The 26,609-nt window shown below is 48.8% G+C and overlaps 1 protein-coding gene across 1 annotated transcript in view; it reads left to right on the top strand.

Annotated features, from left to right (window-relative positions):
- Nucleotides 1–26,609, top strand: part of VAV1 (vav guanine nucleotide exchange factor 1) — a 76,872-nt gene that overhangs the window by 34,854 nt on the left and 15,409 nt on the right. Inside the window, exons 2-19 of the mRNA XM_017528274.1 lie at nt 11,529–11,645; nt 12,337–12,395; nt 12,505–12,573; nt 12,803–12,911; nt 13,003–13,098; nt 15,466–15,534; nt 15,718–15,821; nt 17,019–17,118; nt 18,477–18,572; nt 18,822–18,890; nt 19,025–19,111; nt 19,220–19,305; nt 20,448–20,580; nt 22,549–22,658; nt 23,953–24,054; nt 24,300–24,397; nt 24,483–24,505; nt 24,681–24,726. Of these exons, the coding sequence (XP_017383763.1) occupies nt 11,529–11,645; nt 12,337–12,395; nt 12,505–12,573; nt 12,803–12,911; nt 13,003–13,098; nt 15,466–15,534; nt 15,718–15,821; nt 17,019–17,118; nt 18,477–18,572; nt 18,822–18,890; nt 19,025–19,111; nt 19,220–19,305; nt 20,448–20,580; nt 22,549–22,658; nt 23,953–24,054; nt 24,300–24,397; nt 24,483–24,505; nt 24,681–24,726 (1,573 nt within the window). The remainder of the gene's footprint in view (nt 1–11,528; nt 11,646–12,336; nt 12,396–12,504; nt 12,574–12,802; nt 12,912–13,002; nt 13,099–15,465; nt 15,535–15,717; nt 15,822–17,018; nt 17,119–18,476; nt 18,573–18,821; nt 18,891–19,024; nt 19,112–19,219; nt 19,306–20,447; nt 20,581–22,548; nt 22,659–23,952; nt 24,055–24,299; nt 24,398–24,482; nt 24,506–24,680; nt 24,727–26,609) is intronic.

The following is a 26,609-nucleotide window of genomic DNA, read 5'->3' as shown; positions in this document are numbered from 1 at the left end:
CCACCATGCCTGGCTACTTTTTGTATTTTTAGTAGAGACGGGGTTTCACCGTGTTGATCAGGTTGGTCTCGATCTCTTGACCTCGTGATCCACCCGCCTCAGCCTCCCAAAGTGCTGGGATTACAGGCTTGAGCTACCGCGCCCGGCTAGGTCTGGAATTCTTAAATGACTCACCTAGGTGGTCCCCGTTTGGGGTTTCCTTTTTTTTTTTTTCGAGATGGAGTTTCGCTCTGTTGTGCAGGCTTCTCAGCTTACTGCAACCTCTGCCTCCTGGGTTCAAATGATTCTCCTGCCTCAGCCTACCGAGTAGCTGGGAATAAAGGTGTGTGCCACCATGCCTAGCTAATTTTTGTATTTTTAGTAGAGTTGGGGTTTCATCACGTTGGCAAGGCTAGTCAAACTCCTGACCTCGTGATCCACCTGCCTCGGCCTCCCAAAGAGCTGGGATTACAGGCATGAGCCGTTTGGGGTTTCTAATGAGGTTGCACACAGATACTGGCAGGGGCTGCAGTCGTCTGAAGGCTTGAGCTGGAGGGTCCACTTCCTGAGTGGCTTAGTCACATAGAACTTCAGCTCCTCTCCACATGGGGTTCCCCGCAGGGCTGACTGAGTGGCCTCACAATAGGGCTGTTAGTGAGTGGTCCAAGAGACCAAAGTAGAGCTTCAATATGTTTCATTATTTAGTCCTGAGAACTCACATCTTGTTACTTCCACCATATTCTTTAAGTTACACATGGCCAGTCTTGGTTCCATGTGGGAGGGGATTACAAAAGGGCATCTTAATGGCCAGGCGTGGTGGCTGATACCTGTAATCCCAGCACTTTGGGAGGCCGAGGCAGGAGGATCACCTGAGGTCAGGAGTTTGAGATCAGCCTGGCCAACATGGTGAAACCCCATCTCTACTAAAAATGCAGAAATTAGCCAGGAATGGTGACAGGCACCTGTAATCTCAGCTACTTGGGAAGCTGAGGCAGGAGAAATTGCTTGAACCCAGGAGGCGGAGGTTGCAATGAGCTGAGATCACACCACTACACTCCAGCCTGGGCGACAGAACAAGAATCAGCTTAAAAAAAAAAGGCATCTTAACTTATGTATAAATACTAGGAGCTATGGACCATCGGGGGCCATCTTGGAGGCTAGCCACTACAAACACATTGTCTTAATTACGGTAGATTTATGGTGTCTTCATATTTGGTAGGACTCGTAGCCTTTATTTTCTCTCTGTAGGAGTGTATTGGCTATTCATGACTCTAAGGTTTTCCATTTTCTTTTTTTTTTTTTTTTTTTTTTTTTTTTTGAGACAGAGCCTCGCTCCATTGCCAGGCGCCAGACTGGAGTGCAGTGGCTCGATCTGGGCTCACTGCAACATCCTGCAATCTCCACCTCCCGGGTTCAAGCAATTCTCCTGCCTCAGCCTCCTGAGTAGCTGGGATTACAGGTGCATGCCACCATGTGCAGCTAATTTTTGTATTTTTAGTAGAGACGGGGTTTCACCATGTTGGCCAGGATGGTCTCGATCTCTTGACCTCGTGATCCGCCCGCCTTGGCCTCCCAAAGTGCTGGGATTACAGGCGTGAGCCATTACTCTATTTTCTATACAAATCTTAGGATTTGTATGTCAAGTTCAATGAAAAACCATTCTGGGGTTTTAAATTGAAATTGCATTAAATCTATAGCTCAGTTTTGGAGAGAATTGAAGATTTTAAAACTTTGAGTCTTGGGGCTAGGTGCAGTGGCTCATAACTGTAATCTCAGTACTTTAAGAGCCTGTGGTGGGAGAATCGCTTGAGGCCAGGAGTTGAAGACCAGCCTGGGTGGCATAGTGACACTCTGTCTCTATAAAAAAATTAGGCCGGGTGTGGTAGTTCACGTCTGTAATCCCAGAACTTTAAGAGGCTGAGGCGGGTGGATCATGAGGTCAAGAGATCGAGACCATCCTGGCCAACATGGTGAAACCTTGTCTTTACTAAAAATACAAAAATTAGCTGGGCATGGTGGCACGCACCTGTAGTCCCAGCTACTCGGGAGGCTGAGGCAGGAGAATCACTTGAACCTGGGAGATTGAGGTCGCAGTGAGCCGAGGGCGAGATTCCGTCTAAAAACAAAATTAGCCAGGTGTGATGGCATATGCTTGTAGTCCCAGCTACTTGGGAGACCGACACAGGAGGATCCTTTGAGCCCAGGAGGTCAAGGTTACAGTGAACTATGATCGTACCACTGCAGTCTGGCCTGGGTGACAGAGTGATATCCTGTCTCTAAAAATAATGAATGAATAAAAAAATAAAACAAAACACTGAGTCTTGCTAGAAAGGAACTGGTATACATTCTACTCCATTTAGGTCACTAGCTTTATGTTGGTTTTTTCATATCTTTTAGGCTATGGTCAATAGTGTCCCTTTAAAATCAAAGTCTGATTTCCCTATGGTGCAAATTGAAATGGTAAAATGAAAATTCTTCATTTTACCATTCAATCAGTTCTAGCAACTGTGTACACTTGTGCAATCCACACCCTTTTCAAAGCAGAACATATCTATCACTTGTGGTCTCTCTGAGTCAATCTCTACCTTCTCTCTTGTCCCGGAAGCAACCATTGATTTGATTTCTATCATCATAGGTTAGTTTTGCTTGCTCTAGGATTTCACAAATGTTATGTTTTTTTTTTTAAAGATAACATGGCCGGGTGCAGTGGCTCATGCCTGAAATCCCAGCACTTTGGGAGGCTGAGGCAGGCAGATCACGAGGTCAAGAGATCAAGACCATCATGACCAACATAATGAAACCCTGTCTCTACTAAAAATACAAAAATTAGCTGGGCGTGGTGGTAGACACCTGTAGTCCCAGCTACTCAGCAGGCTGAGGCAGCAGAATCGCTTGAACCCGGGAGGCAGAGGTTGCAGTGAGCTGAGATTGCACCACTGCACTCCACCCTGGCTGATAGAGTGAGACTCTGTCTCAAAAAAAAAAAAAAGGAAAAAGAAAAAAACCTCATGATTTTTGCTGATGTACTGACACTTAGTACACTTCGTATATGGGTTTTGTATTGAGCAACACTGCCAAATAGTTTTATTAATTTCAGCAATTTATCTGTATATTCTTTGGGAATGTCTTTGTAGATGATTGCTTCTTCTGCAAAAATGACCACTGTATTTCTTTCTTTTTTCCCCTTTTTCCTTTTGTCTTGTCCTGCCGAAAAGGCTGAGAGCTCCAACACAATGTTGAATAGAAATGGTGATAGCAAGTTCCCTTGTGTAGTTCTGATTTCAAAGGGAAGCTTTTCAACACGTCCTTATTAATATAATGTTCTACTCTGGGTTTTTGGAAGACCTTCGTTATCAGGTTACAGAAGTTCCCTCCTATTTTTACTTTGCCAAGAGATTTCCCCTCTTCTTTTCCTCAGGAATGAATGTTGAGTTGCTACTGTGTCTTTCCTGTGTCTCTGTTGCAAATTTCTCCTTTTGACAAAGAGAGAACAGATCTTGGGTCAGAGCCTTGGACAAACAACAGAATCTACCTAGAATTTAATAACATTGTTTGATCCATATTTATTCTACAGTTGCTTTTTTTTTTTAAGTCAAGAGTTTCACTCTTGTTGCCCAGGCTGGAGTGGAATGGCGTGATCTCAGCTCATCGCAACCTCCGCCTCTCAGGGTCAAGCCATTCTCCTGCCTCAGCCTCCCAGGTAGCTGGGATTACAGGCATGAGCCACTACGCTCAGTCAATTTTGTATTTTAGGTACAGATGGGGTTTCTCCGTGTTGGTCAGGCTGGTCTCAAACTCCCGACCTCAAGTGATCCACCCGCCTCGGCCTCCCAAAGTGCTGGGATTACAGGTGTGAGCCACTGCACCCAGATGCTTCTTTTATTTATTTATTTAAGACAGGGTCTCATTGTGTTGCCCAAGCTGGAGTGCAGTGGTGCGATCATACTCACTGCAGCCTCTACCTCCGGGGCTCAAGTGATCCTCCTGCCACAGCCTCCCGAGTAGCTGGGACTTCTGGCCATCACACCAGGCTAATTTCTGTATTTTTTGTAGAGACAGGGTCTCTCCATGTTGCTCAGGCAGGCTAGTCTCAAACCCTTGACCTCAAAGTGATCCTCCCGCTTCAGCTTCCCAAAACGCCAGGATTACAGGTATGAGCCATCACACTCGTCATGCAGTGCTTCTGTTTTAGCACACAAGCTTAGGTTTGTAGAAGGATGAAAAGTTCTTTTTTTTTTTCTTTTTCTTTTTGAGATGGAGTCTTGCTCTGTCACCCAGGTTGCAGTGCAGGGGTGTGATCTTGGCTCACTGCAACCTCTGCCTCCCAGGTTCAAGCAATTCTCCTGCCTCAGCCTCCTGAGTAGCTGGGATTACAGGTGCCCACCACCATGCCTGGCTACTTTTTGTATTTTTAGTAGAAATGGGGTTTCACCATGTTGGTCAGGCTGGTCTCGAACTCCTGACCTGGTGATCTGCCCATCTCGGCCTCCCAAAGTGTTGGGATTACAGGTGTGAGCCACTGTGCCTGGCAAGTTGTCTTCTTAAACACAAAAAGTTACAGTTAAAGTTCATGTTCCATATGTAATGGGTTACGTAGACCCTGGCAGCAATTGAGAAGACGATACAGTCTGCAAATGGAAGTGTGGGAAACAGGGTTACAACAGACGCTAAGTGCCAGATCAGTTCACACATACATCGACGGCATAACGATTACACGCAGGCTTTAAAGTCAGGCTGGCTGCGTTTGCTTCCCAGCCATGTGTCTCCCTTAGTTTCCTTCTCTGTAAAATGAGGATATTAGGCTGGGCGCGGTGGCTCACGTCTGCAAACCCGGCACTTCGGGAGGCTGAGGTGGGCGGATCACAAGGTCAGGAAGTTGAGATCAGCCTGGTCAACATGGTGAAACCCTGTTTCTACTAAAAATACAAAAATTAGCCCGGTGTGGTGGTGCATGCCTGACATCCCAGCTACTCGGGAGGCTGAGGCAGGAGAATTGCTTTAATCTGGGAGGCGGAGGTTGCAGTGAGCCGAGATTGCACCACTGCACTCCAGCCTGGGTGACAGAGCAAGACTCTGTCTCAAAAAAATAAATAAATAAATAAATAAATAAGGATAATAATATTACTTACCTTGCATCGTTGCTGGGAGGAGTCCACATTGTCTCGGTAGCATGCTGAAAATGGAGAGCGCAGTGGGCGGAAGCTGAGGCTAGCTTCCACTACACACAAGGCAAGGAGACAAAACTGCGGTCAAGAAAGTGGGCTCAGCTGGGAGCGGTGGCTCCCACCCGTCATACCAACATTTAGGGAGGCCGAGGCAGGAGGATTGCTTGAGGACCAGCCTGAGCAACATAATGAAACTCTGTCGCTACAAAAAAATTTAAAAAATTAGCTGCATGCGGTGGCACACATCTGTTGTCCTGGCGACTCGGGAGGCTGAGCTGGGAGGATTGCTTGCGTCCAGGAGGTGAAGGCTGCAGTGAGCTATGATTGCATCACTGCACTCCAGCCTGGACAACAGAGTGAGAGCATCTCTCTCTCTCTCTCTCTCTCTCTCTCTCCCTCTCTGTCTCTCTCCCCCCCGCTTCCTCTCTCTCTCTCACACACACACAGACAGAACATGGGTTCTAGTTCATACCATCTCAGAATTTGATTGCAGCTCCTCCCGTAACTTACTCTGGCGTTAATCATCTCGGGCAGCACCCCCACTCCAATCTAAGCCTGCTTTCTTGTAGGTAAAATGGACATAGCTGGGCACGGTGGCTCATGCCTGTAATGCCAGCACTTTGGGAGGCTGAGGCAGGTGCATTACTTGAGGACAGGAGTTCAAGACCAGCCTGGACAACATGGTGAAACCCCTATCTCTATTTTAAAAAATAGAAAAATTAGCAGGCATGGTGGCACACACCTGTAGTTCCAGGTACTTGGGAGGCTGAGGTGGGAGAACTGCTTCTACCTGGGAGGCAGAAGTTGCAGTGAGCCACAGTGGCACCACTGCACTCCAGCCTGGGTGACAGAGCAAGACTCCATCTCAAAAGGGCATAAACGCTCACAGTGTGGGCATCAGAATGGAGTTAATCTGAATGCTGGCCAGGCGTGGTGGCTCACATCTGTAATCCCAGCACTTTGGGAGGCCAAGGCAGGCAGATCACGAGGTCAGGAGTTCAAGACCAGCCTGGTCAACATAATGAAACCCTGTCTCTACTAAAAAAATTAAAAAATTAGCTGGGTGTGATGGCAGGCACCTGTAGCCCCAGCTACTCAGGGGGCTGGGGTGGGAGAATCGCTTGAACCCTGAGGCAGAGGTTGCAGTGAGCCGAGAGCACACCATTGCACTCCAGCCTGGGAAACAACAGCAAAACTCTGTCAAAAAAAATGCTTTCACCCTCTACCAAAAGACTGATNAGCTGGGTGTGATGGCAGGCACCTGTAGCCCCAGCTACTCAGGGGGCTGGGGTGGGAGAATCGCTTGAACCCTGAGGCAGAGGTTGCAGTGAGCCGAGAGCACACCATTGCACTCCAGCCAGGGTGACAGAGTGAGACCGTCTCAAAAACAACAAAACAAAAAACAACAAAAAACCTGAATACCTAACCATGTGTAGTAGACATTCAAGAAATCCAAATATTGTTTTTTATTTTTGTTTTCTTATTTTTTTGAGACGGAGTTTCACTCTTGTTGCCCAGGCTGAAGTGCAGTGGTGATATCACAGCTCACTGCAACCTCTGCCTCCTGGGTTCAAGCGATTCTCCTGCCTCACCCTCCCAAGTAGCTGGGATTACAGGTGCCCACCACCATGCCTGGCTAATTTTTTAAAATGTATTTTTAGTAGAGATGCGATTTCACCATGTTGTCCAGGCTGGTTTTGAACTCCTGACCTCAAGTTATCTGCCCGCATCAGCCTCCCAAAGAGCTGGGATTACATGCATGAGCCACTGTGCCCAGCCAAGAAAAACAAATATTGTTATGGTAGACGCACAGAGTAGGGGTTGGCCACTATGTCAAAATCAGCCGGGGAGAGTGTTAAGATGCAGATTCCCAGGCCCCGCCTCCATCCATCCAGTTAACAAATATATATCGGGGGCCTTCTGCACACCAGGCACGATCATAGTCGCTGGACGTTCAAGAAGCAGAATGACGGCCCTCCCCTCTTCAAACTGACATTTTATTTGGGTGAAATCAACAATAAACACAACAAATGAAGCACAGCAAAGGCGATAGAAAAGGCCAGAGTAGGCTGGGCACGGTGGCTAACGCCTATAATCCCAGCACTTTGGGAGGCCGAGGCGGGTGGATCTCCTGAGGTCAGGAGTTCAAGACTAGCCTGGCCAACATGGTGAAACCCCCGTCTCTATTTCTTTAAAAAGAAAAGAAAAAAGGCCAGAGTAGGGAGTGGGATTTTATTAAATTAATTCATTTACGTTTGTATTTATATTTTGAGATGGGGTCTCGCTGTGTTGCCAAGGCTGAAGTGCACTGGCGCCATCATGGCTCACTGCAGCCTCCACCTCCCGGCTTCCAACCATCCTCCTCTTTCAGCCTCTGGAGTAGCTGGGACTACAGGTATGCACCACCCTGCCTGGCTAACGTTTAAATTATTTTGTAGAGATGGGATCTCATTATGTGGCCTCAGGCTGATTTTGAACACCTGGGCTCTAGTGAGTCTCTCACTTCAGCCTCCCAATGTGCTCAGATTACAGGTATGCACCACCACAACCAGCTGATTTTTAAAAATTTTTATAGAGATGGGGTCTCCCTGTGTTGACCAGTCTGGTCTTTAACTCTTGGGCTCAAGCCAACCTGGGAGTGTGATTTTATTTTCTTATATTATTTTATGTTTTTGAGATGAAGTCTCGCTCTGTCACCCAGGCTGGAGGGCAGTGGTGCAATCTCAGCTCACTGCAACCCTGCTTCCTGGGTTCAAATGAGTCCCCTGCCTCAGCCTCCTGAGTAGCTAGGACTACAGGTGCACCCACCAGAGCCGGCTAATTTTTTGTATTTTAGTAGAGATGGGGTTTCACCATGGTGGCCGGGCTGGTCTCGATCTCTTAACCTCATGATCCGCCCACCTCGGCCTCCCAAAGTGCTGGGATTACAGGTGCGAGCCACCGCGCCAGGCAGGAGTGTGACTTTAAATAGGGTGGTTAGAGGAGGTCTCACGGAGAAGGTGACCTTTGAGGAAAAACAAAGAAGTTAGCAAGGCACTTTCTTCCGGACGGCAGGGTGTATTTGTTTGTGTGGGTGCCGCAACAAAACACTACAGACTGGGAGGCTCTAACAGCAGAAGTTTATTTTCTCACAACAAACGCCTTGGTCGCCTTCCTGTCCTCCCCTCTCTTCCTCCTCGCCCACTCTACCTCCAGCCGCACGGGCCTCCTCGCTGCTCCTCCAACACGTTAGGCGAGGGCCTGCCTCAGGACCTTTGCATGGGCTGCCCTCTCTTCTTGGAATATACTTTCTTATGTGTTATGGGCCGAAGTGTGTACCCAGAACCAGGTGATCCGGGAGACCCCGAACCAGGCAGGCTGCAGATATTGAAAGAGGCAGACACCCAGGCAGCCAACAGAGTGGGTCATTCCCGGGGACCCACGGCCTGAGAGCCTGCAGGGCCGACAGCTCTCCAGGATGGAAGGCCCTGAGCAGAGATGCATCCACGCATTTATTTGTTCTTTGACAGGTGATTCTTATTAACACACAGGTGTTCTACGTATGCACATAACTCAGGGATGTACCATGTAGGCAGCTGTTACCCACCTATGACTAATTACAAGGTAAAAGGTACCCTCCACAAAAGAGCCATGGGGGCAGGGTAAACTTAATGTTTGTCAACAGCGTGTCCCTCCAAAATTTATACATTGAAGTCTTAACCCCCAGTACCTCAGAGTGAGGCTGTATGTGGATATAGGGCATTTACAGAGGTAGTTAAGCTAGAATGAGTCATCTGTGTGGGCCCTAATGCGCTGTGACTGATGGCCTTGTAGAAGAGTAAACCAGGGCTGGGTGCGGTGGCTCATGCCTGTGATCCCAGCACTTTGGGAGGCACAGGCGGGCAGATCAGGAGTTTGAGACCAGCCTGGTCAACATGGTGAAACCCCGTCTCTACTAAAAATACAAAAATTAGCTGGGTGTGATGGCAGGCACCTGTAGTCCCGGTTACTCAGGAGGCTGAGGCAGGAGAATCACTTGAACCTGGTAGGCAGAAGTTGCAGTGAGCCGTGCCACTGCACTTCAACCTGGGCCACAAAGTGAGACTTTGTCTCAAAAAAAAAGAAAAAAAAGGAACTAGAGTGAACTAGGACACAGGAAGGGCGAGAGCACATTATAGTGCAGCGGGAAGGGGGCTGTCTACTGACACGAGCATACAGACATTCAGCCCTAAAATGTAGAAGCAAGCTGGCCGGGCATAGTGGCTCTCACCTGTACTCCCAGCACTTTGGGAGGCTGAGGCGGGTGGATCACCTGAGGCCGAGAGTTCAAGACCAGCGCGACCTGGTGAAACCCTGTCTCTACTAAAAATACAAAATAAGCTGGGCATGATGGCGGGCACCTGTAGTCCCAGCTACTCGGGAGACTGAGGCAGGAGAATTGCTCGAACCTGGGAGGTGGAGGTTGCAGTGAGCTGAGATCGGGCCATTGCACTCCAGCTTGGGGGACAAAGTGAGATTCCGTCTTAAAAAAAATAAACAGAAAAGAAAACAAGCTATCCATGAACACACTTTGTGATGTGCTGTTTTATATCACAAAATGGAACCCGTGTTTTGATTCAACAAGTTTGAAACACTCTTTTTATAAAATCCAGGAAGTTATGCTTCCAAACCTATGGAGCCTTTATAGGAACATACGACCATCCTAAACTAGAAACAAGCTATCTGTGAAAACACTTTGTGATTTGGTGTTTTATATCACAGAATGGAACCTGTGTTTTGAAGGAACCAACCCTACTGACCCCTTGATCTTGGACTTGTAGTCGTAGAACTATTCCGGACACTTCCTATGAATAGAATCGTACAATACATGGCATTTTGTGATTTGCTTATTTCACTGAGTGTGTTTTCAAGGTTCATCCATGTTGTAGTATGGAGCATAGTTTGCTCATTTTTTATAGCTGAGTGGATTTCCATTGCGTGGATTTCCCTATACTGGACATTTCATATAAGTAGATGCATATAGTATGTGATTTTGGAAGATGGATTTTAACCAGCTCTCCTGAGGAGTCTGTGTTAGGACCCTTGGTCCACACTGACTTCATGGAGAGTGTTGGGGACTGTGGGAGAGGTCAAGTCTGCAAGCTACGGGAGGCTGGTGGATGGAAGTCTGGTTAGAATTCTTCAGGATGTGGGGAAATTCAGAGAGAGGTGAATCTGTTGGTGCATTGGATGAGCCAATAGTTGGCAAATGCAAGAATACAGAGGATTCTTGTTTTCTTTTTCCAGATACTCGAAAGCTGGGACCATGTCATATGTGCCCGAATGTTTGATTAGTTAATACCTTGGTTGCAGGCTATGGCAACCCAACCTAAACTGACTTAAAAAAGAAAAGGAATGTTTTGGCTCATGAAATAAAAAAGTTCCACGATGGCTGGGCATGGTGGCTCCCAACTGTAATCTCAACTCTTTAGGAAGCTGAGGTGGGTGGATTACTCAAGTCCAGGAGTTCAAAACCAGCCTGGGCAACACGGCGAGACCTCGTCTCTACAAAAAATACAGAAATTGGCTGGGTGTTGCAGTACATGCTTGTAGTCCCAGCTACTTGGGAAGTGGGGGTGGGAGGATTGTTTTTTGTTTTTGTTTTGTTTCATTTTTTGGAGACAGGGTCTTGCTTTGTTGCTGAGGCTGGAGTGCAGTGGTACCATCATAGCTCCCTGCAGGCTCGAACTCCTGGCTCGGTGATCTACTCATCTCAGCCTCCTGAGTAGTTCGAATGTTTCTGAGGTCGTCTGCATTGTAGTATGTATCAGCTCTCCTGATGAATCTGCTTTAGGACTCTGGGTCCACAGTGACTTCATGGAGAGTGTTGGAGGAACCTGTGTTTTGATTCAACAAGTTTGAAACACTCTTTTTGTAAAATCTAAGAAGTTATGTTTCCGAATCTATTAAGCCTTTATAAGAACATATGAATATCCAGTCCTAAAAACTAGAAACAAGCTATCTGTGAAAACATTTTGTGATATTGGTGTTTTATATCATAGAATGGAACCTGCGTTTTGAAGGAACCAACCCTACTGACCCCTTGAACTTGGACTTCTAGTCTCAGAACTATTCTGCTTCATTCCTTTTTATGGCTGAATAATATTCCATTGTATGGATATACCACATTTGTTTAACCATTAATGATTGATTCTGTTTTGTGAATTTTACCTTAATAAAAAAGTTCAGAGGGTAGATCTGAATCAGGCACAGCTTAATCTTTATTGGAAGAGAATGCAATTTCAGGAAAGGGGTCTGTGCTTTCATTTTCCCCTCCACGTCAGTCCCTAAGCCAAGTGGCCTGGAGGTCAATTTCTCCCCTGCCCTTTCATCCTCCCCCATGCTCATTTCTTTGTCTCCTCACAGTTCCTGTGCCTTAAGAACATTCGAACGTTCCTGTCCACCTGCTGTGAGAAGTTCGGCCTCAAGAGGAGCGAGCTCTTCGAAGCCTTTGACCTCTTCGATGTGCAGGATTTTGGCAAGGTGAGCTGGGCACTTGAAGCCCAAAGACTGAGTTTCAGTTCATTTCTATTGACGTCTACACTGGACAAGCTATGGGCTATCAGGAGACGGGCAGACAAGCCAGGCCAGGCCATACGTGAGGTGTAAATAGCACTGGCTTGGGATATGTGGAACTGGGTTTGAGTCCGTGCTCTGACACTTGCTGTGTGACCTTGGATATATGGTTGTGCCTCTCTGAGCCTCCTGTTTCTCATCTGAAATATGGGAATATTATCATCCTGCCCTCTGAGTGGCTATGAGGATTAAATAGAAAGACAGGAGCAAAGGGTGGGATTTTCAAAGCCTGGTGTTTTCAAGGTTCATCCACATTGTAGCCTCTGTCAAAGCTTCATTCCTTTTCATGGCTGAATAATATTCCGCTGTATGGATGGACCACATTTTAAGCATTCATTCACCCACTGATAAGCATTTTGGTTGTTTCCACTTTTGGGTTATTATGAATAACTTGGCTCTGAACATTCTTGTACAAGGGAACATTTAAGGGAACAATGGTATGGGGAATGGGGAGGTAGAGAAAATCCTGAATTAGGCTCCCAAGAGGCATGGGGTCTAGCTCTGGAGTCTAGCCTCAGACAGGGCCTTGCAGTTGGGGGCTGTGTTCTACCGTGGGGGTGCACAAGGGGCTCACCCAGTGGCCACTGCCCCATCACAGGTCATCTACACCCTGTCTGCTCTGTCCTGGACCCCGATCGCCCAGAACAGGGGGATCATGTGAGTAACCCCCTGGGCCTTGGGCCATTGAGTCCCAATCCTCTCCCTCCCTGAAGCTCCACGCCTACCCAGTCCCCTGCCCCTGGCTCACACCCTCCTGGCCCCCTAGGCCCTTCCCCACTGAGGAGGAGAGTGTAGGTGATGAAGACATCTACAGTGGCCTGTCCGACCAGATCGAGTGAGTGCTTAGGCTTGCTGGTGCACAGCTCACTGGAGCACTGTCCTGGGGGTGGGGGGGTCTGAGGGGACGTGGCCCTGCCCTGGGGGGAATAAGGCCATACCCTGGTGTCTGGGGCATACGGCCTTGCCCTGAGAGTCTGAGGAGACACAGCCCTGTCCTGGGCTCTTGGGGGACCCTGCTGTGATCTGGGACGGGCTCCAGGGATCCCTGATCTCACAACCCACAGCGACACGGTGGAGGAGGATGAGGACCTGTATGACTGCGTGGAGAACGAGGAGGCGGAAGGCGATGAGATCTATGAGGACCTCATGCGCTCGGAGCCCGTGTGCATGCCGGTGCGTGAGGCGGAGAGTCGGGCCTGGGGAGGGCGCGGGCTGGGGGGAGCCCCAGACCCCCGGCAACACTGGCCTCTCCCCTGGCTCTCAGCCCAAGATGACAGAGTATGACAAGCGCTGCTGCTGCCTGCGGGAGATCCAGCAGACGGAGGAGAAGTACACGGACACGCTGGGCTCCATCCAGCAGGTGGGCGCATGCGCGGGAGCTGGGCTGGCACGTGCGGGTCCACCTGTCCGGCCGCCTGTGGGCAGCCGAGGCTTTCCCGCCCCCATCGCTTTTCCTTTCTGTGGCTGTCTGTCTCTGGGTTTCTCTGACTTACATATGTATATATAAACATGAGTCCGACAGACTATATGTATGTGTGTGTGTGTGTGTATGTGTGTATATATATATATATATATATGTATACGCATGCTATTCTCTGCCTGCAGGAGCGGTCAAAAAACCAAAAACAAACAAAATACATACAAAATTAAAAATATATCAATACATTAAACATATACGTAAAAAGAAAATATATAAATATATGCAAAGCGTACAAATATATATAAAAATATAAACATATAATATGTATAAAATATAAATATATAATATATATGAGATATAAAATATATAGTTTTTATATAGCGCTATATAAATATATATAAATAATATATACAATATATAAATATATACAATATAAATATATAGATATACATAGACATATTAATATAGGTATATATCTTTTACATGCATATATGTATATAACATATCTTGTATACATATGAGATTTGTATCTCTATATGTCTATATTTTTCTTTTTTTGAGACAGGGTTTTTCTCTCGTTGCCCAGGCTAGAGGGCAGTGGCAGGCTCTCGCTTCACTACAACCTCTGCCTACCAGGCTCAAGTGATCCTTCTGCTTTAGCCTCCCAAGTAGCTGGAATTACAGGCGTGCACCACCACGCCTGGCTAATTTTTGTATTTTTAGTAGAGACGAGGTTTTGCCATTTTGGCCAGGCTGGTCTTGAACTCCTGATCTCAAGTGATCTGCCCACCTTGGCCTCCAGAAGTGCTGGAATTACAGGCATGAGCCACCGTGCCAGCCTATATATCTATCTTTTAAAGATATATATATTTATTTAAAGATATATATGAAGTGTATATATATATATATGATATATAATACTATATATACATATCTTATATATACACGCATATTTTATATACATGTATATATATAAAATATGTGTATATATAGCCTCCCAGGTTCAAGCGATTCTCCTGCCTCAGCCTCCTGAGTAGCTGGGATTACAGGCACATGCCACCACACCCGGCTATATATATATTTTGCTATGTTACCCAGGCTAGTCTTAAACTCCTGGGCTCAAGCAATCCTCCTTCCTTGGTGTCCCAGAGGGCTGTGATCCCAGCCCTTTGTGAGGCGGCAGTGGGCCTCTTCCTCTTGTCTCTCTGTCTCTCTCTTTATCTCTCACTCTGTCTCTTTTTTCCTCTGGTCTCTCGCTACTTTTTCCTCAGTGTGAGCAATCTCCCTGGCTTAATCTCCTGAGGAGCTGGGGCTGCAGGTGCATGCCACGATGCCCTGATTAATTCTTAAACTTTTTATTGTAGAGAGGGGTCTTCCTATGTTGCCCAGGCTGTTCTCAAACTCCTGGCCTCATGCAATCCTCCTGCCTTGGCCTTCCAAAATGGTGGGATTACAGGTGTGAGCCACCATTCCTGGTCTTAATTTTAGAACATTTTCATCATCCCCCCAAAGAAACCCCAAACCCTTTAGCTGTCCCCCGTCAATCTCTTATCTTCCCCCAGCCCATGGCAACCACGAACTTCCTCCCAGTCTCTGTGGATTGGTCTGTTCTGGACATTTCATATCAAGGGCATTGCATACTGTGTGGTTTATATGTATCTGGCTTCTTTCGCTGAGCCTGGTGTTTTCAAGGTTCATCCACATTGTAGCCTGTATCAGAGCTTCATTCCTTTTCATGGCTAAATAATATTCCACTGTACAGATGGACCACATTTTAAACATCCATTCACCCATTGATGGGTATTTTGGTTGTTTCCACTTTTAGGTTATTATGAATAATTTTGCTATGAACATTCTTGTACAAATTTTTGTGTGGACATTCTCCCTGTCTTTATCTCTCTGTCTCTTTCTCTCTCACACTGTCTCCTTCTCCCTGTCTCTGTAAGACCAGTCTGGAGGAAGAGATTTTTCTTTTTGAGACAGTCTCACTTTGTCACCCAGGCTGGAGTGCAGTGGTGCGATCTCAGCTCACTGCAACCTCTGCCTCCTGGGTTCAAGCGATTCTCCTGTGTCAGCCTCCTGAGTAGCTGGAATTACAGGCACATGCCACCACACCTGGCTAATTTGTTTGTATTTTTTTAGTAGAGATGGGATTTCACCATGTTGGCCAGGCTGGTCTCAAACGCCTGACCTTGTGATCCGTCCGTCTCAGCCTCCCAAAGTATTGGGATTACAGGCGTGAGCCACCATGCCCGGCCTGGAGGAAGGGATCTTATCTTTCGTCATCTTTCTCTCCCTTCCCCGCAGCACTTTATGAAGCCCCTGCAACGGTTCCTGAAACCTCAAGACATTGAGATCATCTTCATCAACATCGAGGTGAGCTAGCCAATTCCCAGCCCTCTTGGGCCTCTGTTTAATGCAGATAACCCACTGCCCTTACCTGTCCCTGGATCATGGGTGTTGGGAGTTGAACAGCATGGGGCAGGCGGATGACCCTTTCCTGACTGGCCCCCTGAGCCCTGGGCTCTGGCCCCAGCTCTCACCCTTCCCTCCAAGTAGGACCTGCTTCGTGTTCATACTCACTTCCTAAAGGAGATGAAGGAAGCTCTGGCCACCCCTGGCGCAGCCAACCTCTACCAGGTCTTCATCAAATACAAGGAGAGGTGAGACCCAGCTGGCCAGACTGAAGCTCTGGGGTTCACTGCCTTGCCTAGGCTGGGCATTCAAGAGACCTTCCCCTCAGACACCACTTGGTGTCTTGTGCTGTGTGCTCTGAGCAAGGGGCTGCCCATCTCTGGTTTACTTCCCAGCTCTGCTGTGTGGTACTGGGTAGTCACTTAGTCTCTCTGTGCTTCTGCTTCCTCGTCTGTACATCAGTGGATCACAGGAACGTGCCTCCCAGACTGGTGGTGAGGGTTGAATAAATGGATGCACACAGGACCTGGCACACAGTAGGCGCTCGATAAATATTTGTTAAATGAATGAACATTGGCCGGGCGTGGTAGCTCACGCCTGTAATCCCAGCACTTTGGGAGGCTGAGACGAATGGATCACTTGAGGTCGGGAGTTCAAGACCATCCTAGCCAACATGGTGAAACCCTGTCTCCATCACCTAAAACTAAATACAAGTAAAGATACATACAAAAAATTAACCAGGTGTGGTGGCGCACGCCTGTAATCCCAGTTACTTAGGAGGATGGAGGCAGGAGAATTGCTTGAACCTGGGAGTTGGAGCTTGCAGTGAGCCAAGATCATGCCACTGCACTCCAGCCTGGGTGACAGAGCAAGACTCTGTCTCAAAAACAAAAATAGACCAGGTGCAGTGGCTCATGCCTGTAATCCCAACACTTTGGGAAGCTGAGGCGGGCGGATCACCTGAGGTCAGGAGTTCAAGACCAGCCTGGCCAACATGGTGAAACCCTGTCTCTACCAAAAATACAAAAATTAGCCAGGCGAGGTAGCAGGTGCCTGTCATCCCAGCTACTTAGGAGGCTGAGGCAGAAGAATCGCTTGAATCCGGGAGGTGGAGGTTGCAGTGAGCCAAGAATGCACCACTGCACTCCAGCCTGGGTGACAAGAGTGAAACTCTCTGTCTTAAAAAATAAAAAATAAACAAGTAAATAAATGAACATTGGGCAGAGACAATACCAGATACTGTGGCGAGGTTACTATAGCATCAAATGAGATAATGCTACAATAGCCTCACATGGGAGATGCTGTTGTTATGCCCATTTCACAGATGGGGAAACTGAGACTCAGGTTTCTTCTCCAGCTGGGAAGAGTGAGGCCACGGCTGACACCAGCCTCTGCCCGACCTTTATGCCAGCCACCCTTACCTGGTGGCCTGTCTTCTCCTGTAGGTTCCTTGTCTATGGTCGCTACTGCAGCCAGGTGGAGTCAGCCAGCAAACACCTGGACCGTGTGGCTGCAGCCCGGGAGGATGTGCAGATGAAGCTGGAGGTAGGGGCCGGGCCACTTCTGGGGGCCCTCTCCTGCTCTTCCCCAGGCTCTGGGGGCAGCAGGGAGAACACTGAGTTGCAGATGGTCCGCTTTCTGCTGCAGCCCAGCCAGGGATCTGCCAAAGAACTGGAGAGGGAGTTACCAGCCGGCCAAGCGGAGGAAATGGAGAGCAGAAATGGGCCGGCCCCGGGTCTGGGCTGACCCCTGACATCAGGGTGACATCCTGACCCTGAACTGAGCTCTGATCCCACACTGAACCCCAGCCCCGGGCTGAGCCCTAGCACTGATTGTTCCAACTTCTCACTGATTCCAACTCCATCCCACCCCTGATCCCAGGCTGAACCTGATCTTGAACTTCAATCTGGATCTGTTTGTCTAATGGAAATACAGACAGGGCAGGGGTGATGAGGACAGGGGCTCTCCAGACCTGTCCCTCTCCCCTTCTCCAGCCCCCCTCAGCAGACAGAATCCTGGACCTCTATCCCAGGTAGCCCAGAGTCCCAAGCAGCATTTGTCACCTTCCAGTGTTTTCTTTTTTTTCCTTTTCTTTTTCTTCTTTTTTATGAGGCAGGGTCTCATTTGGTTGCCCAAGCTGGAGTGCAGTGGCATGATCATAGCTCATTGCAGCCTTGACCTCAACCTCCTGGACTCAAGCAATCCTCCCAACTCCTACCTCAGCCTCCTGAGTAGCTGGGACTATAGATGCATGCCACCAGTCCTGGCTACTTTTTATATTTTTTGTAGAGATGGCGTTTCACCATGTTGTCCAAGCTGGCCTCAAACTCCTGGGCACAAGTGATTCACCCACCTCAGCCTCTCAAAGAGCTAGTACCCAGCCCCTTCCAGTTATTTTTTTCTTGTTCTAGTTGTTTGGTTTTTGCTTGTTTTTTGAGATGGAATCTCCCTCTGTCACTCAGGCTGGAGTGTAGTGGCGTGATCTCAGCTCACTGAAATCTCTGCCTCTCCGGTTCAAGCAATTTTCTTGCTTCAGTCTCCTGAGTAGCTGGAATTACAGGAGTCTGCCACCATGCTGGCTATTATTTTATTATTATTATCATTTTTAGTAGAGATGGGGTTTCCCCATGTTGGCCTGGCTGGTGTTGAACTCGTGATCTCAAGTGATCTGCCCTCGTCAGTGTCCCAAAGTTCCTTTCAGTTGTTCTTATACTGCCCCCACCTCATGGAGTCCTTTTCCTGTTTTCTTGGAGGCAGATATGATGCTTTGGGCTCTAGAAAGTCCCCACAGCTCTAGGGTAGAGAGCTGCCCACATATTTATTCAAATCTGTCTACACCCACCCTGCAACGGGCTTTTTTCTGGGACCTGCCTCAATTTCCCCATTATTCTCTGATTCCCCAGGAATGTTCTCAGCGAGCCAACAACGGGAGGTTCACCTTGCGGGATCTGCTGATGGTACCCATGCAGCGAGTTCTCAAATATCACCTCCTTCTCCAGGTGCTGGGCATATCCACCAGGCGTGGGCTCCGCATGACTCCTCTCCTGTGTCTGTAAAAGTGGGGATGGGGGCTGGCTTTTGGGGGTTGGGTCTCTAGGACCATCGGGGATGGATCACTGGGGTCGTGTCGCAGCCTCCAGGGCCAGCAGTACCAGGGAGGAGCTGGTGAACTAGCATTGTTTGGAAGGCCCTCCTACCAGGGAGAAGGGCACTGGCCCAGATGACGTCTGACGTCTTGTTTCTTGCAGGAGCTGGTGAAGCACACACAGGAGGCGATGGAGAAGGACAACCTGCGGCTGGCCCTGGATGCCATGAGGGTGAGGGGGTGTGGGGTGCTGGTGGCTCACCTGCTGCAGTCACAACCCTAGTGGGGGCTGAACCTCTATCCCGGGTTAGGTGGGAGACTGGGTGGGCTGTTGAGGGACCAGGCTCACCCCTGTCCCCTCCCCAGGACCTGGCTCAGTGCGTGAACGAGGTCAAGCGAGACAACGAGACACTGCGGCAGATCACCAATTTCCAGCTGTCCATTGAGAACCTGGTGAGGCGGTGGAGCCGGGTGGGCCGGGGTGTGGCCACGTGGGGAGGGGGGAGGGTGTCTGGCTCCCTTCTTGGGAGACCCTTGCCAGACCCACTGCCTGCTGCATAGGACCAGTCTCTGGCTCACTATGGCCGGCCCAAGATCGACGGGGAGCTCAAGATCACCTCGGTAGAACGGCGCTCCAAGATGGACAGGTGGGTGGAGTCAACATGGATCTGGGATGGATCCTGGGCAAAGGGGTGGGGCCAGGCTGCTAGATGGGCAGGTGGGTGGAGTCAACAGATCTGGGGTGGAGCCTGGGCAGGGGCGGGGCTGGGCTCCTAGACAAGCAGGTGGGTGGAGTCAAGAGATCTGGGGTGGAGCCTGGGCAGGGCAGGGCTGGGCTTCTAGATGGCCAGGGTGGGTGGAGTCAACACAGATCTGGGATGGAGACTGGGCAGGGACAGGGCCGGGCTCCTAGACAAGCAGGTGGGTGGAGAGTTCATACAGATCTGGGTGGAGCCTGGGCAGGGGCGGGGCTGGGCTTCTAGATGGGCAGGTGATTGGAGTCAACACAGATCGGGGTAGAGCCTGGGCACCTAGATGGGCAGTGGGTGGAGTCAACACAGATCTGGGGTGGAGCCTAGGCAGGGGCGGGGCTGGGCTCCTAGATGGGCAGGTGGGTGGAGAGTCCATATATATCTGAGTGGAGCCTGGGCAGGGGCGGGGCCAGGCTTTTAGATAGGCAGGTGGGTGTAGTCAACACGGATCTGAGTGGATCCTGGGCAGGAGTGTGGCCAGGCTCCTAGATGGGCAGGTGAGTGGAGCAAACCACATCTTTGGTGGAGCCTGGGTAGGGACGGGGCCAGGTTTCTAGATGGGCAGTTGGGTGGAGTCAACGCGGGTTTAGGGAAGAGCCTGCGTAGGGCGTGGCCAGGCTCCTAGATGGATAGGTAGGTGGAGCCAAAACAGATCGGGGTGGAGCCTGGGTTGGGGTGGGGCCAGGTTCCTATATAGACTCGTAGGTAGAATTAAGGTGGATTTGGGGAGGGACCTGAGTTGGGGTGAGGCCAGATTTCTATACAGACAGGTGGTAGACCCATCCAGACAAGGCGGTGGAGCCTTGATGGACAGGCAGGACAGGGCCAGCGAGGGGCATGGGTGGAGCCAAGATTGACAGGCAGTAGGGCCAAGGTGGATCATGTGGGTGAGGTCAGGATGGACAGATGGGCATGGCCAAGTTGGCCAAGGAGGAGGAGAAGGGCAGGGTGAGACCAGGTTGGAGGAGAAACTGGTCAGAGAGCTGATAGGGACGGTTGGGAAGAGCCATACTGGAACGCCTTACCCATCCTTCCAGGTACGCCTTCCTGCTTGACAAAGCTCTGCTCATCTGTAAGCGCCGGGGAGACTCTTATGACCTCAAGGACTTTGTGAACCTGCACAGCTTCCAGGTTCGGGATGACTCTTCAGGAGACCGAGACAACAAGAAGGTGGGGCTTTGACGCCAGATCTCGGGGGTCCTCCATGCAGTCGGCAGCTTGGGGTTCTCCACCTGCACATGTGCCTGTGTTTGCCAGAGTACACAGTGTGTGTTAATCCACTCAACAGTTTTTAAATGGAGCATCTACTATATCCAGGACACTCTTTTAGGCACTAGGACTAAAATGGCAAGCAAAATGGAGTTTTTCTCTTTTTTTCTTTTTTTTTGTCAGAGTCTTACTCTGTCACCCAGGCTGGAGTGCAGTGGCACAATCTTGGCTGACTGTAACCTCCACCTTCCGGGTTCAAGCGATTCTCCCGCCTCAGCCTCCAGAGTAGCTGGGATGACAGGTGCCTGCCACTACACCCATTGCCCATCTAGGAGCCTATTTATTTATTTATAGTAGAGATGAGGTTTCACCATGCTGGCCAGGATGGTCTCAAACTCCTGACCTCAAGTGATCTGCCCACCTTGGTTTCCCAAAGTGCTGAGATTACAGGTGTGAGCCACTGTGCCCAACCTATTTTATTTCTTGTATGGTACTTGCATTCTTATGGGATGCTTTCTACAAAGAAAATAAAGTAGGAGGCCGGGTGCAGTGGCTCATGCCTGTAATCCCAGCGCTTTGGGAGGCCAAGGTGGGAGAATCGCTTGAACCCGGAAGGTGGAGGTTACAGTCAGCCAAGATTGTGCCACTGCACTCCAGCCTGGGTGCCACTGCACTTGAGCCCAGGAGTTTGAGACCAGCCTGGGCAACATAGGGAGATCCCTGTCTCTACAAAACATAAAAAAAAAAATTAGCTGGGCTTTGCACATGCCTGTAGCCCTGGCTACATGGGAGGCTGAGGTAGGAGGATCGCTTGTGGCCAGGAGTTGGAGGCTGCAGTGAGCTATGATTGCACTCCAGCTTGAGCAACAGAGTGAGACCCTGTCTCTATTAAAAAAATAAATGAATAAAACAGGGGATGTGACTGTGGTAGGTGAGGGTGGGAGGGGAGCTGTCTTTATTTATTTATTTATTTTTGAGATGGAGCCTCCCTCTGTCAACCAGGCTGGAGGGCAAAGGCATGATCTCAGCTCATTGCAACCTCTGCCTCCCAGGTTCAAGCGATTCTCCTGCCTCAGCCTCTCAAGCAGCTGGGACAACAGGGACCCACCACTATGCCCGGCTAATTTTTTGGTATTTTTAGTACAGACTGAGTTTCACTATGTTGGCTAGGCTGGTCTCGAACTCCTGACCTCGTGATCTGTCTGCCTTGGCCTCCTAAAGTGCTGGGACTACAGGTGTGAGCCACTGCGCCTGGCCAGGGGGAGCTGTCTTACCTCCATTGTTCAGGGACGTTGTCTGTGGAGGTGACATTTGAGTGGAGACCCCTCTCCCTCTCTGCTCTTCCTTGTTCCCTTTCCCTTTTTCTCCTGTGAACTCTTCCCTTCTGCTTAGTCTTGTTCCTGGAGGTCCCCGCTGTGCTCGGGTCTGTGGCTTCTCTATTTCTCAGCCTGTGCCTCCCTCACTGAGGAGCTAGTTGCTGTCTTGTGACTTCTTGCTATGGCATCCATCTGTCCCTCCAGGCAGGAGCCCTGGGACAATACCCTGTTCACTGCTCTGTCCCCAGCCCCTAGCAGTGTCTGTTTCTCAGCAGGTGCTGCACCAATGCTTTGTTGAAAAGACGAGTCAGGCTGGGCGTAGTGGCTCATGCCTGTAATCCTAGTATGTTGGGAGGCTGAGGCAGGCAGATCACGAGGTCAGGAGATCGAAACCAGCCTGGCCAACATAGTGAAACTCAAATACATAACATAGTGAAATTATGCATTTGAATATCCTAGAAGGCCCTTTTACAAGGATATCCATGCATGGTGCTAGGGGCATAGAGACTCATGGGCTTGAGTCGTTGCTCCCTATGGAGGAAGGGGTCGGTGGGTGTGTGCTCCCACCCTCTGCAGGAGCAGTGCCTTCAGTCTGAGCTCTGCTTCCCTGCAGTGGAGCCACATGTTCCTTCTCATTGAGGACCAAGGTGCCCAGGGCTATGAGCTGTTCTTCAAGACAAGAGAATTGAAGAAGAAGTGGATGGAGCAGTTTGAGATGGCCATGTGAGTCCCCGCTTTCCTCCTCCTTTCTGTCCGCAGAGGGGCAGGGGCTGGGAAGGAGGAGGAATGTGCTCTAGTCCCTACTCTGTCCCGATATGCCATGGGACCACTCAACCTCAGTCTCTTCATTTGGGAAATGAGAGGGACAGACCCAAGGCTGTCTTCATCCTTGGAATGCTGGGGTTGTGTGCAACTTCAGCTACCAGCCCCGACTCTTCTCCTCTCCTCCTCCTCCTCCTTCCTGTTCCCCTCTCCTCTTCGGTCTCCTCCTCATCATTTCCTTCCTACCCCTTCCGCCTTCCCTTCCTTCCTTTCCATTTCTTCTTCCTCTTCTTCCTTCTCCTCTTTCTCCCCTTCTCTGCTTCCTCCTCTTCCCCTTCCTCCTCTTTCTTTCTCCTCTCCCTCTTCCTCCTCTCCCTCCTGTTCCTCTTCCTCCTCCTCCTCTTCCTCCTCCTCCTTTTCCTCCCCTTCCTCCTTTCTTTTCTCCCTCCTCCTCTTCCTCCTCCTCCTCCTCTTCCTCCTCCTCCAATCCCTCCTTCTCCCCCTTCCTCCTCCTCCCTTTCCTCCTCTTCCTCCTCCTCCTCCTCCTCTTCCACTTTTGTCTTCTCGTCTTTTTTATATAAGGTGAAATTCACGCAACAAAAATCAAACCATTCCAAAGCGTACGATCGCATGGGATTTCGTACACTCACAATGCTGTGCAACCATCGCCTCTCTCCAGTTCCAAAACCTTTTCATCACCCCAAGGAGACCGCATACCCATTAAGCATTCGCTCCCAATTCCCCACCCTCCCAGCCCCTGGAAGCGCTTAACCTGCTTTCTGTTTCTACCAATGTGCATAGCAGCACTCTCCAGTGTGGCCAAAATGTGGAAACCACCCCAACATCAACCAATGGATGGGTGGACAAACAAAATGTGGTCTGTTCACACTGTGGAAGAGTACTCAGCCTAAAAAGGAATAAAATATTGACCCCCCCTTTTTTTTTGAGATGGAGTCTCCCTCTGTCGCCAGGCTGGAATGCAGTGCTCCGATCTTGGCGCACTGCAACTTCCACCTCTCAGATTCAAGCGATTCTCTTGCCTCAGCCTCCCGAGTAGCTGGGATTACAGGCACCTGCCACCACACCTGGCTAATTTTTGTATTTTTAGTAGAGATGGGGTTCCACCATGTTGGTCAGGCTGCTCTCAAACTCTTGACCTTGTGATCCGCCCTCCTAGCCTCCCAAAGTGCTGGGATTACAGGCGTGAGCCACCATGCCCGGCTGACCCTCTTTTTTTTTTTTTCTCCCCTGCCAGCTCCAACATCTACCCCGAGAATGCCACCGCCAATGGGCATGACTTCCAGATGTTCTCCTTTGAGGAGACCACGTCCTGCAAGGCCTGTCAGATGCTGCTTAGGTGGGAATCTGGGAGGAGGGTCCCAGTCCTGGGCTTGGTCATCAGTTCCTTGCTAAAGAAGCTCCCCCAGTAATTGGTCCCCTAAATTGGGAGATGGGGGAGGGGATCCCTATTTTGATCTTCTGCTTCACCATCACTCTCCTGATCTAAGGACAACCCAAGGGGACCCTTTATGTTCTTGGCAGAATATTTGGCCGTGTCTGTAAGGATCACTCACTCTTCCTTCTGTGTCCTCTGCACCTCAGAGGCACCTTCTATCAGGGCTACCGCTGCCATCGGTGTCGGGCACCTGCACACAAGGAGTGTCTGGGGAGGGTCCCTCCCTGTGGCCGGCACGGGCAAGGTACGAGTGGGAGGGAGGCTGGGAGGTGAGCTTGCTTCTTTGTGGAGGATTTCCCCTTCTCACCATTTCCTTTACCCTCCCATAGATTTCCCAGGAACAATGAAGAAGGTAAGACTCTCCCACACTCCTTCCTGTGCATGGCAAATAATGGGCGACAGTGTGGGGAGGACCCAGGAGATCCTGGAACTGGGCATGATCCTTGGTGGGGTGAGGACAGTGTTGGGGGCCTACAAGCTCCCAGGCTGGGCATAGGTAGACAGGCTTTCTTTGTCTCTCCTTCCAGGACAAACTACATCGAAGGGCTCAGGACAAAAAGAGGAATGAGCTGGGTGAGTCTGCAGGGGGCAGGGGGAAAGTTCATCTCCATTGATGTGGACCCAGGGACAGAGCCCCATAATCATATCAACAGCCACACTGGGCCAGGTGCAATGGCTCACACCTGTAATCCCAGCAATTTGGGAGGCCAAGGCGGGAGGATCACTTGAAATCAGGTGCACACCACCACACCTGGCTAATTAAAAAAATTTTTTTATAAAGATGGGGTCTTGCTATGTTGCCCAGCCATACTACATAAATTCAATTATATAGTGTGTGCTTATTTTAATTAATTAATTATTTTTTGGAGACAGAGTCTTACTCTGTTGCCCAGGCTGGAGTGCAGTGGTGCAGTCTTGGCTCACTGCAACTTCCACCTCCTGAGTTCAAGCGATTCTCCTACCTCAGCCTCCTGAGTAGCTGGGACTACAGGCACAGGCCACCATGCCTGGCTAATTTTTGTATTTTAGTAGAGATGTGGTTTCACCACGTTGGCCAGGCTGGTCTTGAACTCCTGACTGCAAGTGATTCAACTGCTCAGCCTCCCAAAGTGCTGGATTACAGGCATGAGCCACCATGCCCAGCCTTACTTTTTAAAAAATTATATATATATATATATTTCTCCTTCTGTTGTATTGAGGACATTTGAGTTGTTTCTAGTTTTTTATTATTGCAAATAAAGCCGATACATATATGTCATATTTTATATGTGTGTGTGTGTGTGTGTGTGTGTGTGTGTGTGCGTGTGTGTGTATATATATAATTTTTTAACTTTTAGAGGCAGAGTCTAGCTCTGTGTCCCAGGCTGGAGTGCAGTGGCAGGACTGTTCCACTTATATGCCATTTATATGACATATAAATGTATAACATAAGCCAGGTGTTGTGGCTCATGCCTGTGATCCCAGAGCTTTGAGAGAACAAAACCAGGAGTTTGAGAGCAGCTTAGGCAACATAATGAGACCCTGTGTCTACAAAAAAATGTTTTAAAAATTAGCAGGGCTCCTGCTTGAACCCAGAAGTTAGAGGTTACAGTGAGTCATGATCATGCCACTGCACTCCAGCCTGGGCAACAGAGTAAGATCCTGTTTCGAGAAAATAAAAAAAAAATAAATATATGACATATATGCGTGGGTATGTTTCTTTATTATTATTACTTATTACTTAATTAGCAATAGCCAGCTTTCTTAGCAATAGTCAAAATTAGAAACAAGCCAAGTGTCCTTTATACAACAGAATATATATATGAAAATATATACACATACATATATATATTTTATTGAGAGAGAAAATAGAGAGTGTAAGATATGTAAAAACAACAAATCTTAAGTATAAGAGTTAATAAATTTTTATCCATGTAACCAACAATCAAATAAAGAACATTTCCATCCCGCCAGACCTGCATTGTCCAATATAAATTAATTAAAATGAAATCACCTTAAAATTATTTTACTCACATTAGCTTTGAAGTCCTCAACAGCCACCTGTGGCCAGTGGCTACTACATTGGACATACCCCTCACCAGAGAAAGTTTTATCAGACAGCACTGCTACTCACCTATCTTCCATAGGGAACCACTGCCTGACCTCTATCAACAAAGATTAATTTTGTCTGCTCTTGAGTTTTCTATAAATAATATAGTACATGCTTATTTCACCTGGCTTCTTTTATTCAACATAATGATGGTGAGATGCATTGATGTGGTCGCCTGTAGCAATAGCCTGTTCTTTTTCATTGCTGTAGAGTATTCCATTATGTGATGGTATCACAATTTGTTTATTGATTGATCAACCTACTGAAGACATTTGGTTGGTTGCCAGTTTTTGGATATTGTGAATAAAGCTGTAACTTTTGAAAGATATGGTTTTCTTTTTCTTTTCTTTTTCTTTTTTTTTTTTTT

Source organism: Cebus imitator, unplaced genomic scaffold, assembly GCF_001604975.1.
Source record: "Cebus imitator isolate Cc_AM_T3 unplaced genomic scaffold, Cebus_imitator-1.0 Scaffold53, whole genome shotgun sequence".
NCBI classification, from domain to species: Eukaryota; Metazoa; Chordata; class Mammalia; order Primates; family Cebidae; genus Cebus; species Cebus imitator.
The sequence above is the reverse complement of the archived record's forward strand: the minus strand, read 5'-3'. Positions and strand labels throughout refer to the sequence as shown.